This window comes from Salmo salar, chromosome 12 (assembly GCF_965601325.2).
Source record: "Salmo salar chromosome 12, fSalSal1, whole genome shotgun sequence".
Classification (NCBI taxonomy): Eukaryota; Metazoa; Chordata; class Actinopteri; order Salmoniformes; family Salmonidae; genus Salmo; species Salmo salar.
This window is the reverse complement of record NC_138302.1, coordinates 101380826-101399300: the sequence shown is the minus strand read 5'-3', so window position 1 is coordinate 101399300 and position 18475 is coordinate 101380826. Positions and strand designations below refer to the sequence as shown.

The 18475-nt window shown below is 38.0% G+C and overlaps 1 protein-coding gene across 1 annotated transcript in view; it reads left to right on the top strand.

Annotated features, from left to right (window-relative positions):
- The first annotated feature begins 9839 nt into the window (after nucleotides 1–9839).
- Nucleotides 9840–18475, top strand: part of LOC106566206 (metabotropic glutamate receptor 7) — a 431795-nt gene continuing 423159 nt past the window's right edge. Inside the window, exon 1 of the mRNA XM_045691964.2 lies at nucleotides 9840–11160. Coding sequence (XP_045547920.2) covers nucleotides 10639–11160 — 522 coding nt within the window. The 5' untranslated portion in view covers nucleotides 9840–10638. The remainder of the gene's footprint in view (nucleotides 11161–18475) is intronic.

Here is an 18475-nt window from a genome sequence, read left to right as displayed (position 1 = left end):
GGTGTAACATAGTTGTATTTTTGAAAAATTTGAATTTTGACATTTATTTGGATTCAAATTTGCCGCTAGCGTCCCACCTAGCCCCAAGAGGTTAACGTCCAATGAAAATTATTTTCTGACCAAATTAGAAACGTGTAATATCTGAAAATGTTGCTAGACCCGTATACATGGATGAAGGCTTCTCCCTCTCTGTCATGGATGCCGTGGTTGCCATTAGTTTGAAGATGTAATCGAAAGACAGGTGTTTTATACAACAGCCTTCTGTGTTCTCTTTTTGGTTATCATGTCTCTGCTTCCACCGGGCATTCCACTGATTTCAAAACTCAGCCAACTTCTTCGCTGCAATGACACTGTTGATCGCCGTTTCTTCCCTATGGAAAAGAACATTAACTCCATACATTTGTTAGATGTACTGCGCTAAACTGTACTGTTTACAGAAAATCTGCAGATAAAAATACTCTATTGACAGCTGACAGTTATCAAACCCTCTCCCCCTAAAAAGAGGTTTACCAGTAAGCCAACTTCATAGACTGCGTCGCGTCTGTGACACAGAGGAAGAATATGAAAGACAATCAAATTTCTTTCATTTCAACATTTCTGCTTGTAGAGGATACCCCCGATACCTGGCTTGATGAAGCTCCAAAACAAGCTAAAAGCTTGAACAGTTAATTAAGTTAATCCCAACAAAAATACAACAAACTATTTTCTGAAAACTCTATACATACTTTCAATGACAGACGCAATGGCATCAAGTCTATTGTCAATAAACATCAGCATATATTATAATGAGAATCGTCTTTAAATTCTACATTCCAGAATCCACCTTTATTCACAATATTCACCTATAAACGATTAAGAAATGTATCACACATATTGATTAATATCAGATGTGATCAGGAAAAGAAAAGAAGCCTTCATAAAGGATGTTTCCCCTGTACCTCCTGTAGCACCATAAGGATGTTTCCCCTGTACCTCCTGTAGCACCATAAGGATGTTTCCCCTGTAGATCATGTACCTCCTGTAGCACCATAAGGATGTTTCCCCTGTAGATCATGTACCTCCTGTAGCACCATAAGGATGTTTCCCCTGTAGATCATGTAGCACCATAAGGATGTTTCCCCTGTAGATCATGTACCTCCTGTAGCACCATAAGGATGTTTCCCCTGTACCTCCTGTAGCACCATAAGGATGTTTCCCCTGTAGATCATGTACCTCCTGTAGCACCATAAGGATGTTTCCCCTGTAGATCATGTAGCACCATAAGGGTGTTTCCCCTGTAGATCATGTACCTCCTGTAGCACCATAAGGATGTTTCCCCTGTAGATCCTGTAGCACCATAAGGATGTTTCCCCTGTAGATCCTGTAGCACCATAAGGATGTTTCCCCTGTAGATCATGTACCTTCTGTAGCACCATAAGGATGTTTCCCCTGTAGATCATGTACCTCCTGTAGCACCATAAGGATGTTTCCCCTGTACCTCCTGTAACACCATAAGGATGTTTCCCCTGTAGATCATGTAGCACCATAAGGATGTTTTCCCCTGTAGATCATGTACCTTCTGTAGCACCATAAGGATGTTTCCCCTGTAGATCCTGTAGCACCATAAGGATGTTTCCCCTGTAGATCATGTAGCACCATAAGAATGTTTCCCCTGTACCTCCTGTAGCACCATAAGGATGTTTCCCCTGTACCTCCTGTAGCACCATAAGGATGCTTCCCCTGTAGATCATGTACCTTCTGTAGCACCATAAGGATGTTTCCCCTGTAGATCATGTACCTCCTGTAGCACCATAAGGATGTTTCCCCTGTAGATCCTGTAGCACCATAAGGATGTTTCCCCTGTAGATCATGTAGCACCATAAGGATGTTTTCCCTGTAGATCATGTACCTCCTGTAGCACCATAAGGATGTTTCCCCTGTAGATCCTGTACCTCCTGTAGCACCATAAGGATGTTTCCCCTGTAGATTCTGTAGCACCATAAGGATGTTTCCCCTGTAGATCATGTAGCACCATAAGGATGTTTCCCCTGTAGATCATGTAGCACAATAAGGATGTTTCCCCTGTAGATCATGTAGCACCATAAAGATGTTTCCCCTGTACCTCCTGTAGCACCATAAGGATGTGTCCCCTGTACCTCCTGTAGCACCATAAAGACATGTTGTAACGATGTATGCCATCAGACCATGATACAAAGTCATGCACAACTTCTACTACTAAAGGAGTAATTTATATGTTTCAGTGTTCTTGTGATGTGATTTATATTGGAAAAATTCCCTAGCCTTTAAAGTACGCCTTTGAAGAACATAAATCCACTAGTACACATCCATATATCACTTTCAGAGACACTTTATAGAACCAAATCATTCTATTTAATGAATTGTTTTGCGTCAGGATCGCTGCCATACATTAGAATTCTGTATTTCTTTGTGACTAATTTGTATGCAGGTAGACCAGAGAAGCCACATCCCTGATTGGCAGATGAATGGCAACCCTGATTAGAAGCACCTGCTGCTCATCAATTGTTCCCTACAAATGCTGTTTTGAATTAAAATACAATTGTACCTAGACACTGAAGAAGGCCGTAAAGTCAAAACGTCTCTGTACACTATCCCTGATGCAGTGAAAATAATCATTTAAAATAGGAATAATGAAGTAAGCTTTGAGTGCGAACCCATTCCACCTCTTAGTTGGTCTGAATTGGCGGGTTTTATGCCCTAGCCAAGCTTCTGGGAGGGTACCATGGTTCCCTTCTGATCGTTGTTTCTTCCCCATCACGGTCATCAGAAGACTCTACAATCTCTGGTTCAATGGTACTGTTTTTACCTAAATCAGGGATTTCCTCATTGTCTGATTAATTTTCAGAGTCAGAGAGATTCGGCATGGCATGATCGTCCTCCAGAAAGTAGTCCATCACAACTTTTTCCCACTAATGTTGTTGATAGTGCTATTAACTTGAGGGCAGAAATGTTGAGAGCAGTATCAAAACTTTTTCAGTTCTTTGTGATATTTTTCAAAATAAAAGCTGCGGTAGAAAGGATTATACGCATACTGAGCAGCTCATGTTATAGACAGAAGCGCGCTACATGGCAGACCAATCAGATCTCATCTCTCGGCATGTCCAGCCCATCCATTATCTCAGCCAATCATGGCTAGGGGGAAGGTTCCTCTATTTTTCCCAAGGCTAAACCAACTAGGATTGTAATTTAACAATGTTATTTGTATTTACAGAAGGCATACAAGTGTGTCATTAATTAAGGTTCATTAAATTCCATAAAGCATTTATGCCCCAAAAAATGCATATAAATATTTTTTTTCAAATGCCTCTCCTGTGAAGTAATGAATTACCACATATGCCTACTAGCGTCTTGAAACGGGTCACATAATATTTGAAATAACAGAATTTCACTCGCCGGTGGCAAGTTGGGCATATTTTCTACTAGCCCGGTCTGAAAAGTTATTGCCCCGGACTAGCTTAAATTCCATCCCTGACTGTATTCCATCAGTGTCAGCACATTAATATGTTTTTCAACACCATTCCCTTATACCCATACCACCAGAGAGATTGTGACACCTGCTTTTCAGAAACTACAATAGCGTTTTAGCGTCTGGACTCCAACAATCAAGATTCTGTGTGGAGTCAACTGATTAAAAGCTCCGTAAAATCTACCAAGAGAGCTGATGGCTTTCCTTGAGATATTCTCATGATTAATAATGGGATATATTTTCATTTTATGCCAGCCAATGCCAATGTCAGCCACCAATCCAATACAACGCTTTAATCATGTTGTGTAGAAGGGTTCTTATGTTCTTAAGTTATGCATTAAATTAGTGCCCCGGTTAAAAAGTACGATTTCCCCAAGCTCCTTTTGACCTTTTTTATTGAAAAACCTGGTTTCCAAAATACATTGTAATTGAATGCTGAACTACAGCAGATTCATATTCCTTGATTAGATGTGTCACGTCCTGACCAGTATAAGGGGTTATTTGTTATTGTAGTTTGGTCAGGACGTGGCAGGGGGTGTTTGTTTTATGTGGTTCAGGGTGTGTTTTGTGTATGTGTTTAGGGAGAGGGGTATTTGATTTATTAGTCCGGGGTTTGTTAGTCATTGTTCTATGTTAGTATATTTCTATGTTCTATCTAGTCTTTTGTAGTTCTATGTTTAGTTAATTGGGGTTGGACCTTCAATTGGAGGCAGCTGGTTATTGTTGCCTCTGATTGAAGGTCCTATAATTAGGACTTTGTTTTTCATGGGATTTTGTAGGAGATTGTTCTTGTTTAGCTGTTTGCCTGATAAGACTGTCAAGTTCGTTTTGTTTTGTATACGTTTTTGTGTTTTCCTTCTTCACCAAATAAAAAAAGAAGATGAGTGTACATTTTCCCGCTGCGTCTTGGTCAAAACCCAACGACACCCGTGACAGATGCCTGTAATGGGCGTCGTAACGATTGGACCAAGGTGCAGCGGGAACGTGTGTACTCATCTTCTTTATTAAATCAAAAGAAGGAATAACAAACAAATCACGTATACTAAACAGTCCTGTCAGGTGCACAGACACAAAACAGGAGACAACTACCCACAAATCCCATTACAAAAACACCCCTATACATAGGACCTTCAATCAGAGGCAACAAGGAACAGCTGCATAGAAATAGATAGACTAGACTGAACATAGAAATACACTAACATAGAACATAGACCAAAAAAAAAACAGAACACATAAAACAAACATTCCTCTTACATAATACCATAGCCCAACAAACCCCGAAACACTCTAAACAAACACCTCTTGCCACGTCCTGACCAAACTAAAATAACAAATAACCCCCTATACTGGTCAGGACGTGACAATCCCAAGCTCTAGACATTATATCACTATTTGAAGAGTGAGGCAAAATTAGTTTTTTGAATACTGCTTGAATCAATTGTGATGGCAACAAAGGTGACATAATTGAAAAGGTAAAAAAAATATTGTGAGTTCTTCATTACCTGTTGGTGCAGAGTTAATTAACCTGTCTGGGCGAGGTGGGACGCTTCAACAGCCAGTGGAATCGCGTGGCGCGAAATACAAATACCTAAAAAATGCTATAACTTCAATATCTCAAACATATGACTATTTTACACCATTTTAAAGACAAGACTCTAGTTAATCTAACCACATTGTCCTTTTCAAAAAGGCTTTACAGCGAAAGCAAAACATTAGATTATGTCAGGAGAGTACCCTGCCAAAAATAATCACACAGCCATTTTCAAAGCAAGCATATATGTCACAAAAACCAAAACCACAGCTAAATGCAGCACTAACCTTTGATGATCTTCATCAGATGACACTCCTAGGACATTATCCTGTTAGGGCTAGGGGGCAGTATTGACACGGCTGGATAAAAAACGTACCCGATTTAATCTGGTTACTACTCCTGCCCAGTAACTAGAATATGCATATAATTATTGGCTTTGGATAGAAAACACTCCACAGTTTCTAAAACTGTTTGAATGGTGTCTGTGAGTATAACAGAACTCAAATGGCAGGTCAAAACCTGAGAAGATTCTGTACAGGAAGTACCCTGTCTGACCATTTCTTGGCCTTCTTTGCCATCTCTATCCATTACAAAGGATCTCTGCTGTTACGTGACACTTCCTACGGCTCACATGGGCTCTCAGAAGGCGGCAAAAAGCTGAATCGTGGCTTTGCAGGCTCTGGCTGAAAAAAAGTAGCGCGTTTGGGTAGTGGCTGGTTACAGTACTGTGAGACTCAGGCTCGTGCCCGCGTCGACCGAAAGCTTTGTTTTCTTTCCTCTGTTTACCTAAACGGAGATTCCCGGTCGGAATATTATCGCTTTTTTACGAGAAAAATGGCATAAAAATGGATTTTAAACAGCGGTTGACATGCTTCGAAGTACGGTAATGGAATATTTAGAATTTTTTTGTCACGAATTGCGCCATGCTCGCGACCCTGATTTACCATTTCCGATAGTGTCTGGAACGCACGAACAAAACGCCGCTATTCGGATATAACGATGAATTATTTTGGACCAAACCAACATTTGTTATTGAAGTAGCAGTCCTGGGAGTGCATTCTGACGAAGACAACAAAGGTAATCAAACTTTTGTAATAATAAATCGGAGTTTGGTCAGGGCTAAACTTGGTCGGTGTCTAAATGGCTAGCCCTGATGGCTGGGCTATCTACTGAGAATATTGCAAAATGTGCTTTCACCGAAAAGCTATTTTAAAATCGGACACCTCGATTGCACAAAGGAGTTCTGTATCTATAATTCTTAAAATAATTGTTATGTTTTTTGTGAACGTTTATCGTGAGTAATTTAGTAAATTCACCGGGGGTTTGCGGGGGGTATGCTAGTTCTGAACGTCACATGCTAATGTAAAAAGCAGTTTTTTTATATAAATATGAACTTGATTGAACAAAACATGCATGTATTGTATAACATAATGTCCTAGGGTTGTCATCTGATGAAGATCATCAAAGGTTAGTGCTGCATTTAGCTGTCTTCTGGGTTTTTGTGACATTATATGCTAGCTTGAAAAATGGGTGTCTGATTATTTCTGGCTGGGTACTCTGCTGACATAATCTAATGTTTTGTTTTCGTTGTAAAGCCTTTTTGAAATCGGACAGTGTGTTTAGATTAACGAGAGTCTTGTCTTTAAAATAATGTAAAATAGTCATATGTTTGAGAAGTTGAAGTAATAGCATTTCTAAGGTATTTGAAAATCGCGCCACTGGATTAGACTGGCTGTTGTGTAGGTGGGACAAATTCGTCCCGCCTAGCCCAGAGAGGTTATGTTATACAATACATGCATGTTTTGTTCAATCAAGTTCATATTTATATAAAAAACCAGCTTTTTACATTAGCATGTGATGTTCAGAACTAGCATACCCACCGCAAACTTCCAGTGAATTTACTACATTACTCACGATAAACGTTCACAAAATACTTAACAATTATTTTAAGAACTATAGATACAGAACTCCTTTATGCAATCCCGGTGTCAGATTTTAAAATAGCTTTTCAGCGAAAGCACATTTTGCAATATTCTGAGTAGATAGCTTGGCCATCACAGGCTAGCTAATTTGACACCCACCAAGTTTGGACAACCTAAGCTCAGAATTTATATTAGAAAAATTGGATTACCTTTGCTGTTCTTCGTCAGAATGCACTCCCAGGACTTCTACTTCAACAACAAATGTTGTTTTGGTTCCAAATAATCCATAGTTATATTAAAATACCTCCGTTTTGTTTGTGTGTTCAGGTCACTATCCGAAGGGTGACGCGCAAGCGCATTTTGTGCCAAAAAAAATTCAAAATATTCCATTACCGTACTTCGAAGCATGTCAAATGCTGTTAAAAATCAATTTTTATGCTACTTTTCTCGTATAATAGCGATAATATTCCAACCGGGCAACGTTGTATTCATTCAAAGGTTGAAAGGAAAAAATGGAGAATTCTCATGAATGCTCATCGAGACAGGAGACACGTCATTCCACTTTCTGGCGCCTTCTGAGAGCCAATGGAAGCCTTAGAAAATGTCACGTTACAGCAGAGATGCTGTATTTTCAATAGAGATGCAACAGAAGGACAAGAAATTGTCAGACAGGGCACTTCCTGTATGGAATCTTCTCAGGTTTTGGCCTGCCATATGAGTTCTGTTATACTCACAGACACCATTCAAACAGTTTTAGAAACTTTGGAGTGTTTTCTATCCAAATCTACTAATTATATGCATATTCTCATTTCTGGGCAAGAGTACTAACCAGTTTAAATCGGGTATGTTTTTAATCTGGCTGTGCAAATACTGCCCCCTAGCCCCAACAGGTTAAGCATACTGTACGATTATGCTAAAGTCTGTCATTATGTGTGTCCAGTACTTATGATTCTTTGTAAAATAAGAAAGGACCATATTCTTGTACAATGGATTATGGATTATGGACAGATTCTAAGATTATCTTCCTGGTGTCTGGGTTGTTCTCTGTAGTCTACCTGATACTTGTTAAGGGCATTATCAAACTACAGTACATAACAAGCAGTAATACCGCCTGCAAAAATTGTCAAAAATCCTCTTTCCTTGTTTCAACTACAAAATAACAACAATGAATGGGGAATAAATGTATATATATATTTTTTAATAATGGAATCATTGACTTGTGTAGCTTGTGTGTGTGTTTGTGTGGGGGGGGGCTCTCTCTCTCTCGCACTCTCTCTTTTTTTTGTGTGTGTGTGTGTGTGTGTGCGTGTGCGTGTGTGTGCGTGTGCGTGTGTGTGTGTGTGCGTGTGTGTGTGTGTGTGTGTGCGTCCATGCGAAATATAGCAGCCATGCATGCTTGCATAGTCGGCAATAGCTTGTATAAAGCTGTAACACTTTGTAGAACAAAATCATTCTATTAATGAATTGTGTTGCGTCAGGATCGCTCCCATACCCTATAATTCCATATTTCCTTGTGACTAATTTGTATACCAGAGAAGACACATCTCTGAAATATAGAAACCATGCATGCTTGCATAGTCGGCAATAGCTTGAATAAAGCTGCAACAGAATTAGGTAGCCTCCTACGCTCAACAAACACTGTATGGTACATCAGGTTTTCCCTGGTAGCCTAGGCTACACAAGCGTAATCATTATGGATTCCTAACATCGATTTTTAGTACCCATTTCTCCTGATCAAAGAACCAGCCCCTGGGTTGAAAAGAAAAATAGGCAGTAGACTTGATAATGCCCGCTCCAATGTTCTCTATCTCTGTCTCTGTCTCTGTCTCTCTTTCTCTCTCTCTCTGTCTCTCTCTCTCTCTCTCTTTCTCTCTCTCTCTCTCTGTGTCTCTCTCTCTGTGTCTCTTTCTCTAAAGAGTTTATTTCACTTGTGTATATTATCTACCTCACTTGCTTTGGCAATGTTAACATATGTTTCCCATGCCAATAAAGCCCCTTGAATTGAATTGAGAGACAGAGAGAGAGAAACAGAGAGAGCGAGACAGAGAGAAAGTCAGAGAGACAGAGAGAGAGAGAGAGATTACATCCAACCAAATAATAAGAAATCAAAAGGAGAACTGCTTGACACATTGGAAATAATCAAACAAAAAACAGAGCAAACTAGAACGCTATTTGGCCCTAAACAGAGACACAGTGGCAGAATACCTGGCCACTTTGACTGATCCAAAACTAAGAAAACATTTGACTACAGACTCAATGATCATAGCCTTGCTATTGAAAGATACTGCAATAGACAGACCTGGCTTTCAAGAGAAGACAGGCTATGTGCAACACTGCCCACAAAATGATATGTAAACTGAGCTGCACTTCCTAACCTCCTGCCAAATGTATGACCATATTAGAGACACATATTTCCCTCAGATTACACAGACCCACAAAGAATTCAAGAACATATAAAATGTTGATAAACTCCCATATATATGAGGTGAAATACCAGTGTGTAATAGCAGCAGCAATATGTCAGAAACACCAATGTACATTCTACTATTGGCACATCGTCACGACACTGTATTGTTAAATGTTAGACTGTACTACATTTGTAACCGCCAATAATATAATATTTTAAACTTTATTCTCTTGAAACTTTTTTTGTGTATGTAATGTATACTGGTAATGTCTGATTCTTTTTGTCTTTGATTCATTTGCTTTGTAGTGTTTTTTTTTTTGTCGTTTTTTGTTTTATTTTTTTCCCATTTGCTTTGGCAATGTAAACACGCTTCCCATACCAATAAACCCTCTGAATTGAATTGAGAAAGAGGGAGAGAATGAGAGAGTACGAGAAAGATAGAGAGAGAGAAAGATAGAGAGAGAGAGAGAGCAGGCATCATTCCCTCCGTTAGAGCTCAGTGGGAGATACGTGTTTTGTCTGCGCTCCTCTCCCTCCAAGTGAGGCATTTCTAAGGGACCAACAACGGAAAAGAGATTACTTTCACCAAAGATTCAGCCGCATTTGAATCAAACGGGAGCCTCAGCTACCCCGAGCTGGATCTATTCAGAAGGTAATTCCGTTATCATCACGCTGTGTGCTCCTGTGATGGACTGCTTGTGAATTAACAAAAACAAAAACAAAAATACTTTTCGATGTTCTATTTCTTGAAGATTCGTTGATTGTCCCTTTGGTTTTCAAACTATTCATTAGTGTTTTAGGTTATTCGTTGTGGAAGTATGACATCAGTGCACTGTGAGAGCTTGGTGGGTGATTCACGATTTCAACGGCGGAATATCTACGGCACTTCCTCGTACACTTTGTAGAAAATTAGTTCTGATTGGAAGCGGTTACATTCTTCCTACAATGGTCGGTGCTCTTTATTGAATATCGACTCAAATTCAAACCCGGAATGGGCGTCCAAGCAACAAGCGACTATGTGAACAGTACTCTGCTTCTCGGCAGTTCTGCGCACATTTAGAAGGAATAAAGGCATCGGTAAACCCGTCGGTAGCCTTTACCGGAATAATCTGCACACCTTTCTCTCACCTGACAATTTTTGTCTACACATGGACTTACTTTGGACGATGCATCAGCTTGATTTTATAGAAGTATAATAAAATAAAATAAAGTGCCTCGGTGAATTTGGTCTTTTTTTTCTGAATCGAAGTCGGAGGAGGTAAGAGGGAGAGAAAGAGAGAGAGAGAGAGAGACCATGGCCAGGCTAAGGCATGGTGGTGTGGTTCTACAACTGAACAAACCCTACTTTACGTGGCGAGTGTTGTGGGTGATGAAAGCTCTATTCGACCTTACAGCATCGCAGGAAATTTACGCACCACATTCCATAAGAATGGAGGGAGACCTGACCCTTGGTGGCCTCTTCCCCGTGCACGCCCGGGGGATCCCGGGGGAACCGTGTGGTGATATCAAGAAAGAGAACGGCATCCACCGCCTCGAAGCTATGATGTACGCCTTGGATCAAATCAACAGTGATGACGAGCTTTTGCCCAATATCACCCTAGGTGCCCGGGTGCTCGATACGTGTTCGAGGGACACCTATGCTCTGGAGCAGTCCCTGACTTTTGTGCAGGCGCTCATACAAAAAGACACTTCGGACGTGAGGTGTATGAACGGGGAACCACCAGTGTTCGTCAAACCAGAGAAAGTTGTTGGAGTGATAGGAGCTTCAGCAAGTTCTGTATCGATCATGGTGGCGAACATATTACGTCTCTTTCAGGTGAGTGGTGATCAGAATAAAACAGACATACATCATGTGTTATAATGAGAGAGAGAGAGAGGAGAGAGAGAGGAGAGAGAGAGAGAGAGAGAGAGAGAGAGAGAGAGAGAGAGAGAGAGAGAGAGAGAGGAGAGAGAGAGAGAGAGAGAGCAGAACTCTGTACTTGCTGTCTGTTCTGTTACCAAAGTCACATGGAGCGAATTACGTTGTGTGTTCTCACAGATATTTCAGATTCCATAATGGGCAGAATTTACACCCGATATAAATTAAAATGAGATGAATACCTTTTTTTTGAAATTGATGTCAACGCACTGTTGCTGGTATTTGTCCTCCCCCTCAAGAGTTTGAGACGTGTGTGATGCTGTTTCATGCTTAAGATGCCTCAGGGAAAACACATATCCTGTAAAGTTGTGTAATGCTGGTATGCAGATACTTTTATTTAAAACATTTGTATCTAGTAGTCTGGTTTCCTTCACCAACAGCAGATACCACACCCGGTCTGCTACTTAAAGTCCCCAGGACATTCACAGTATTAGGCAAGACTGCCTTCTCTTCTTGTGCACCAGACACACGGAATAGTCTACAATCCATGCTTCATCTAGATATGTTAGTGTCACTGAATGAATTTCAAATATTGACGGGAGACTCTGTTACAGAGGAGTGTAAATGCGTCTTTTTTTTTCTTTCGGCTGGATCATGTTTTGTTGTATGTTTTAATTCTGTAATGTATTGATTGTTGATGCCTTCTTGGCCACGTCTCCCTTGAAAGAGAGACTCTGGGTCTCAATGGGCTTTTCCTGGTTAAATAAATGTAAAAACAAATATATATATATATATATATGCAAATAGTGAAAACAAAATGCTTTGGAGACATCAAGTTCAGGTTTATTAAAGTTGTTTGTTTGAAGTGGCTGTCAGCTCATTTCTCAAATCGATATCTATACTGTTAGAACACATCTGGTTGCAGCAACAGTGGTTTAGCAGCAGCGTGCTCCCTCCTTTTCCAACACCACGAGCATCCACAGGGCTTGGTGCTGAAAGGACAGCTCCCTCCTTTTCCAACACCACGAGCATCCACAGGGCTTGGTGCTGAAAGGACAGCTCCCTCCTTTTCCAGCACGACTAGCATCCACAGGGCTTGGTGCTGAAAGGACAGCTCCCTCCTTTTCCAACACCACGAGCATCCACAGGGCTTGGTGCTGAAAGGACAGCTCCCTCCTTTTCCAACACCACGAGCATCCACAGGGCTTGGTGCTGAAAGGACAGCTCCCTCCTTTTCCAGCACCACTAGCATCCACAGGGCTTGGTGCTGAAAGGACAGCACCCTCCTTTTCCAGCACCACTAGCATCCACAGGGCTTGGTGCTGAAAGGACAGCTCCCTCCTTTTCCAACACCACTAGCATCCACAGGGCTTCAGCAGGGCTTGGTGTTGAAAGGGCAGGTCCCTCCTTCTACAGCACCGCTCTACTGCTCTCATATTCTGACCGTGTGGCTAGTAAGGCACAGTGTTGTGGGACATTCATATGGCACGGTGTTGAATGGACAGCTCTGTACCGTCACAGCACCGCTGTGCTCCTCTGCTCTCGTATTTTGGCCGTGTTCACTAGGGCAAAACGTTCTGTATTCATTTCACTGAATACACCCAACAATCCCGGCCATTCAGAGTTCTGTGCATTTTCAATTTTGAAACTGCCACGATAGAGAGACCATAGTTAAGGCCTGCCTACCTGAACCAATCGCTGTTCTGTTCATATCAATCACAAATGGCATATTTTTGCAGGTCACTAGGGTTGTTTCCCCCACCTTCACATTATTAAAGGAGCCAATCAACATCCCCGATCAATTAGTACACACCAGTTTTATATTCTCTTTGTATTTTTATATTGTGGTGAATTTCCAACGTGGAATTGATATTGTAATTGTAAAATGCAGGGCTCCCTTACAAAAGAGACCTTAGTCTCAATGAGACTCCCTGTTAAACTAAAAGTACATAGAAACATCACCAGACTTACACACACAGACCTGGACATGGGAATACAGACATGGGAATACAGACATGGGAATACAGACATGGGAATACAGACATGGGAATACAGACATGGGAATACAGACATGGGAATACAAACATGGGAATACAGACATGGGAATACAAACATGGGAATACAGACATGGGAATACAGACATGGGAATACACAGACCTAGACATGGGAATACAAACATGGGAATACAGACATGGGAATACACAGACCTAGACATGGGAATACAGACATGGGAATACACAGACCTGGACATGGGAATACAGACATGGGAATAACATTTACATTTTAATGGGAAAACATTGCTTGTCAGCCAGCGTATCAATATGGGCATTAAGCCTGCACACAGGCCTATAGGGGTTGCAATAGTCATGGGGTTATGGGAATGTTACATTTCCAATGGGAAATCATCAGTTCTCATCCAGCGTATCCCTATGCACCCCAGAGATATACAGAGAAACATTTCCCTTTTTTTCGTTATTGTTTCACTGATAAAAAAAACTCACTGATATGAACTCATCCCTACAGATACACAGCTGTTTGCAGGTTCATTACCCAGCTAATGTCTCCACATGTTGGCAGCAGCAGCAGAACACAAACCCATTCCATCACTATACCAATGCCCTGTGTTTACAGTGTTATCACTGTGATGTTTTCCCCTCGATTTCAGGAAGCAGTTTTCTGTGTAGTACTTTCCTGCTCCTCTCATTCGTCAGTCTAAATCAGTTGTTTCATTGTAACTGGGTACCATGTTAGCAGCAGCAGCAGCAGCACATCCCATTAACTCAGCGTCTTCGTGTTGTTCTGAGGGCTTGATGCTAATGCAGTCCCAGTCCCACTGCTCCACTCTGCATATGTCATGATGACAGTATAACTTCATATGTCATGATAACAGTATAACTTCATATGTCATGATGACAGTATAACTTCACATGTCATGATGACAGTATAACTTCACATGTCATGATGACAGTATAACTTCATATGTCATGATGACAGTATAACTTCACATGTCATGATGACAGTATAACTTCATATGTCATGATGACAGTATAAGTTCACATGTCATGATGACAGTATAACTTCACATGTCATGATGACAGTATAACTTCACATGTCATGATGACAGTATAACTTCATATGTCATGATGACAGTATAACTTCACATGTCATGATGACAGTATAACTTCACATGTCATGATGACAGTATAACTTCATATGTCATGATGAGAATATAAGTATCTGTGGTTTATTATTTAGTAGAGTGTGCCTTGTTACTTCAAGTTCTGTTTTTGCCATTTGTATGAGTAAAGTACATCCATTTCAGAGAAGTATACATGTTGAAGCTAATTTTCTTTTACATTTGAAATAATAAATTATTCATATATTTATATCTATACTGACTAAAAATATAAATGCAACATGCAACAATTTCAATGAGTTACAGTTCATATAAGGAAATAAATCAATTGAAATACATTCATTAGGCCCTAATCTATGGATTTCACATGACTGGGTAGGGGTGCAGCCACTTGGGAGCCAGGCCCACCCACTGGGGAGCAAGGCTAGCCAATCAGAATGACATTTTTTTCCCCCACAAGAAGGGCTTCATTACAGACAGAAATACTTCTCAGTTTCATCAGCTGTCCAGGTGACTGGTCTCAGACGATCCCGCAGGTGAAGAAGCCGGATCTGGAGATCCTGGGCTGGTGTGGTTACACGTGGTCAGCGTTTGTGAGGCCAGTTGTACGTGCTGCAAACATTTCTACAACGATGTGGGAGGTAGCTTATGGTATAGAAATTAACATAAAATGCTCTGGTAACAGAGCTTGTGGACATTCCTGCAGTCAGAATGCCAATTGCACTGCTCCTTCAAACCTTGAGGCATCTGTGGCATTGTGTTGTGTGACGACAACTGCACATTTTAGAGTGACCTTTTATTGTCCCCAGCACAAGGTGCACCTGTGTAATGATTGTGCTGTTCAATCAGCAAAGGAGAAATGCTCACTGAGAGGGATGTAAACAAATTGGTTGGAAAAATCAGAAAGAATATATGTTTGTACAGCGTACCATTATTACTAACAGAGTATTGATATTAGTATTACTATTCAGAGTATTGATATTAGTATCACTATTCAGAGTAGTGATATTAGTATTACTAACAGTGTATTGATATTAGTATTACTATTCAGAGTATTGATATTAGTATTACCATAGAGAGTATTGATATTAGTATTACTAACATAGTATTGATATCAGTATTACCATTCAGAGTATTGATATTAGTATTACTATTCAGAGTATTGATATTAGTATTACTATTCAGTGTATTGATATTAGTATTACTATTCAGAGTATTGATATCGTATTACCATAGAGAGTATTGATATTAGTATTACTAACATAGTATTGATATCAGTATTACCATTCAGAGTATTGATATTAGTATTACTATTCAGAGTATTGATATTGGTATTACCAACGGAGTATTGCTATTATTATTACTAACATAGTATTGATATTATTATTATTACTATTCAGAGTATTGATATTAGTAATACTAACACATTATTGATATTTATTTTTGCTAATGTAACCGATGTGAAATGGCTAGTTAGTTAGCGGTGGTGCGCGCTAATAGCGTTTCAATCGGTGACGTCACTCGCTCTGAGACTTGAAGTAGGGTATCCCCTTGCGTTGCAAGGGCCGCGGCTTTTGTGGCGCGATGGGTAACGATGCTTCGTGGGGTGTCAGTTGTTGATGTGTGCAAGGGTCCCTGGTTCGAGCCCAGGTTGGGGAGAGGGACGGAACCTACACTGTTACACTAACATAGTAGTTATATTAGTAATACTATTCAGAGTATTGATGTTATTATTACTAACATAGTATTGATATTAATATCACTATTCAGAGTAGTGATATTAGTATTACTAACAGAGTATTGATATTAGTATTACTAACAGAGTATTCATATTAGCATTACTATTCAGAGTATTGATCTTAGTATTACTATTCAGAGTATTGGTATTGGTATTACCAACAGAGTATTGATATTATTATTACTAACATAGTATTGATATTAGTATTACTAACATAGTATTGATATTAGTATTACTAACATAGTATTGATACTATTGTTACTATTCAGAGTACTGATATTAGTAATACTAACACATTATTGATATTTATTTTTGCTAACATAGTAGTTATATTAGTAAAACTATTCAGAGTATTGATATTATTATTACTAACATAGTATTGATATTATTATTACTATTCAGAGTATTGATATTAGTATTACTAACAGAGTATTGATATTAGTATTACTAACAGAGTATTCATATTAGCATTACTATTCAGAGTATTGATCTTAGTATTACTATTCAGAGTATTGGTATTGGTATTACCAACAGAGTATTGATATTATTATTACTAACATAGTATTGATATTAGTATTACTAACATAGTATTGATACTATTGTTACTATTCAGAGTACTGATATTAGTAATACTAACACATTATTGATATTTATTTTTGCTAACATAGTATTTATATTAGTAAAACTATTCAGAGTATTGATATTATTATTACTAACATAGTATTGATATTATTATTACTGTTCAGAGTATTGATATTAGTATTACTATTCAGAGTATTGATATTATTACAAATGTTCAGAGTATTGCTATTAGTATTACTAACTGAGTAATGATATTGGTATTACTAACGGAGTATTGGTATTATTATTACGGACAGAGTATTGCAATTAGTATTACTAACACATTATTGATTTTTATTATTGCTAACATAGTATTGATATTATTATTACTAACAGAGTATTTATATTAGTAATACTATTCAGAGTATTGGAATTATTACTGCTAACAGAGTATTGATATTATTATTACGAACATAATATTGATGTTAGTATTACTAACATAGTATTGATATTATAATTACTATTCGGAGTATTGATATTATTATTACTGTTCAGAGTATTGATATTAGTATTACTATTCAGAGTATTGATACTATTAATAATATTCTGAGTATTGCTATTAGCATTACTATTCAGAGTATTGATATCGGTATAACTAACAGAGTATTGATATTAGTATTACTATTCAGATGATTGATATTAGTATTACCAACATAGTAGTGATATTAGTATTACTAACAGAGTATTGATATTATTATTACTATTCAGAGTATTGATATTAGTAATACTAACATATTATTGATATTTATTTTTGCTAACATAGTAGTTATATTAGTAATACTATTCAGAGTATTGATATTATTATTACCAACAGAGTATTGATATTATTATTACTATTCAGAGTATTGATATTATTATTACGGTTCAGAGTATTGCTACTATTATTACTAACAGCGTATTGATATTAGTATTACTATTCAGAGTATTGATATTATTATTACAAACAGAGTATTGCAATTAGTATTACTAACATATTATTGATATTTATTATTGCTAACATAGTATTGATATTATTATTACTAACATATTATCGATATTATTATTACTATTCAGAGTATCGGTATTAGTGTTACTGTTCAGAGTATTGATACTAGTATTACTAACATAGTATTGATATTAGTATTACTATTCAGAGTATTGATATTAGTATTACTAACTGAGTAATGATATTGGTATTACTAACGGAGTATTGGTATTATTATTACGGACAGAGTATTGCAATTAGTATTACTAACACATTATTGATATTTATTATTGCTAACATAGTATTGATATTATTATTACCAACATAGTATTTATATTAGTAATACTATTCAGAGTATTGGTATTATTATTACTAACAGAGTATTGATATATTATTGCTAAAAAAGTATTTATATCAGTAATACTATTCAGAGTATTTACAGTATTAATAATATTCTGAGTTTTTATATTAGTATTACTATTCCGTTTTATATTAGTATTACTATTCAAAGTTGTTGTATTAGTAATACTATTCAGAGTATTTACAGTATTAATAATATTCAGTATTTTTATATTAGTATTACTATTCAGAGTTTTATATTAGTATTACTTTCAGAGATTTATATTAGTATTACTATTCAGAGTTATTATATTAGTATTACTATTCAGAGTTGTTATATTAGTATTACTATTCAGAGTTTTTATATTTGTATTACTATTCAGAGTTTTATATAAGTATTACTATTCAGAGTTTTTATATTAGTATTACTATTTTGAGTTTTATATTAGTATTACTTTTCAGAGTTTTATATTAG